This window comes from Dendroctonus ponderosae, unplaced genomic scaffold (genome assembly GCF_020466585.1).
Source record: "Dendroctonus ponderosae isolate FM_Combo_2020 unplaced genomic scaffold, Dpon_F_20191213v2 Dpon_F_20191213_7, whole genome shotgun sequence".
NCBI classification, from domain to species: Eukaryota; Metazoa; Arthropoda; class Insecta; order Coleoptera; family Curculionidae; genus Dendroctonus; species Dendroctonus ponderosae.
In genome coordinates, this window is record NW_026018916.1 from 1,780,615 (window position 1) to 1,782,686 (window position 2,072).

At 44.4% G+C, this 2,072-nt stretch overlaps 3 protein-coding genes across 12 annotated transcripts in view; 2 read left to right on the forward strand and 1 right to left on the reverse strand.

Moving 5' to 3' along the window:
* The window catches only part of LOC109540148 (neuropathy target esterase sws), a 43,783-nt gene that overhangs the window by 25,572 nt on the left and 16,139 nt on the right, over window positions 1-2,072 (reverse strand). The gene's annotated exons all lie outside the window — the stretch shown is intronic.
* Window positions 1-2,072, forward strand: part of LOC109540149 (lachesin) — a 49,142-nt gene that overhangs the window by 1,139 nt on the left and 45,931 nt on the right. The window lies entirely within an intron of this gene.
* On the forward strand, window positions 334-1,891 carry LOC125505226. The gene is made up of 5 exons (XM_048668676.1): window positions 334-572; window positions 620-799; window positions 851-967; window positions 1,018-1,246; window positions 1,302-1,891. The coding sequence occupies exons 2-5, from the start codon at window positions 628-630 to the stop codon at window positions 1,702-1,704; spliced, it is 921 nt and encodes a 306-aa protein (XP_048524633.1). The 5' UTR covers window positions 334-572; window positions 620-627; the 3' UTR covers window positions 1,705-1,891.

Below are 2,072 nucleotides of genomic sequence, written 5' to 3' on the forward strand. Positions count from 1 at the left end.
CTGAACGGGTTCTGATGAGAACAGTGTAAGCGTTCAAGCAAACCACTTCTGAAGATGCAAGCCACTCGTGCTTGCGAAACGTCAGGAAGAAATTTTAACAAACGACGAGAATTTATTTTCAAATGATGGGCAAAACCCATCATTTTGCTTGATTCACACGGGAATATATTTTTTCAAACATTCGTGCTGAAAACTATACACGGTGGAAAAAGTGCGCGGTTTCAACCTCGTTAAATCTTTCCAGATTCTCCGAAAGCATCTGGCTCTGCACACAACAAAACACCTAAAACTCGGTGGTTTTATCGAGAATATACCGATAATTCACAAAAATTAGACGCATATAGTCTATTTTTAACGCACGAAATTATTGTCTGGATTTATTTTTGTCTGGCACTGGCCAGTCATGTTGTTACGAGCAGCTGATGACATTTTTGTGCTTCAATCCAAACAAAGAATGGTGTTTAGTGCCTGCCGAAGATTGTCCATGGTGACAGCCAATGAAACATCGCCCCTCGAAGAACCGAATATTGCTGAAGGCGTTGAGTGAATAAGTTTTCGTTGGAAAATTAAACGTAAGTCAATTATCGTTGGAAAACAAAGTCGAGCAGGCAACTTCCAGGTCGAAGAATGTCTCCGAAAAAGCAGCCGGCCACTCTGAATGTGTTTTGCTTAAAATGGCTCTCCAATCAACTGATAAACGCTCTAAGCGACGAGGAAGTTAAGCATTTGGATGAAGTGCAGGTCTATATGAATTCGGCCACTTATGATGTATTGCAGGCTCTGCTAGGCGAAATTCTTGGTCAGTTTCGTGCTTAATTGTTGCGTTGTTACTGGAAAGTGGCGATTTCAGGAATGATAAATCTGGACGCAAACATCAGATTCAGCTGCTTACAAGTGCTGCTAAGGCCTGATGTAAAGCACCTCGAAATAGGAATTTTTCCGCGCTTTTACTACGACCAGATATTGAGTAAGTTAACAAATCATCTCGCGGTTGCAACTCAACCGAAAAAATTCCAGCAACAATTCGCAAACAGGGCAAAGGCCTGAACTACCTGAACTTGAAAGGAGTGTGGGCTAGAGACTATTCGCAACTTTTGGGAGATCTCGTCCTCGGCCTGCAGAGGCTCAGAACCCTGATAATTCCGCACATGTCTGACGATTCTGTGATAAACACTATACTTAGTCTTAAGGGCTTAGTAAAGCTGGATATATCTGGAGAGGCTTGCTATTCCAGTGCGGCGATTCGGTGTGTGCGTACATGCAAAGCTTGTGGTCGAGCTTGAACGCTCCCTTTGTTCCAGCCTGTTGAGGAGCGACAGCTTGAGAATTTTGGACATTGGCAGTTTCGGCAAGCCGGAGTTATGCCCGGACGGGACAAATGGCCCCGAGCTCGTCGCGGAAATAATCCAGCAACTCCCGAACCTCAACGTGCTGAAAACGTACTCGTTTACCGGCCACGCTCTTTTGCATCTGTTCAAAAAAGACGACAACTTCCGCACCAAACTCACCTACCTCCATACGACTGATTGCGATGTTAATATTTTAAACGCCATTACCTGGACGGCTCCTTTTTTGGACAACGCCCATTTCAACTGTCCGCAAGAGCGAGTAGTCAGTGGTCTGGGCCAAATTAAGCATTTGCATGCTTTGAAACTGACTCGGGGTGACTTCACACACAAGCGAAAAGCTGAGGAAAGTAATTGATGAATTTGCAGGAAACAATGATGAATTACGGAACTTTCTATGCGCGTCTGGAAAGCAGCTGCACGTCCTCAAACTGAACAATAGCCGAAATTCGAGCATAGACCTTTCAGAGCTGTGCGGATGCACACCTGAAGTAACCGCCCTCGAATGCTTCCAGGTAGGCCTGGGTAACTCCGGGAGTTGGCGCAGTGCTATGCAAAGCTTGGTGCGCCAACCCAACGCACTGGCACAGTAACTCAGTTCCTTTGCTGGGAAAGCTTTGACGATTTTTTTAGTTGTTTTTGGGTTTACCTTAAGGGTCGTTGATTAATGATGTTTTTTAAATTTCCCCAAAACTTCATAATTTTCCAGTATTTTCCATAGTTTCA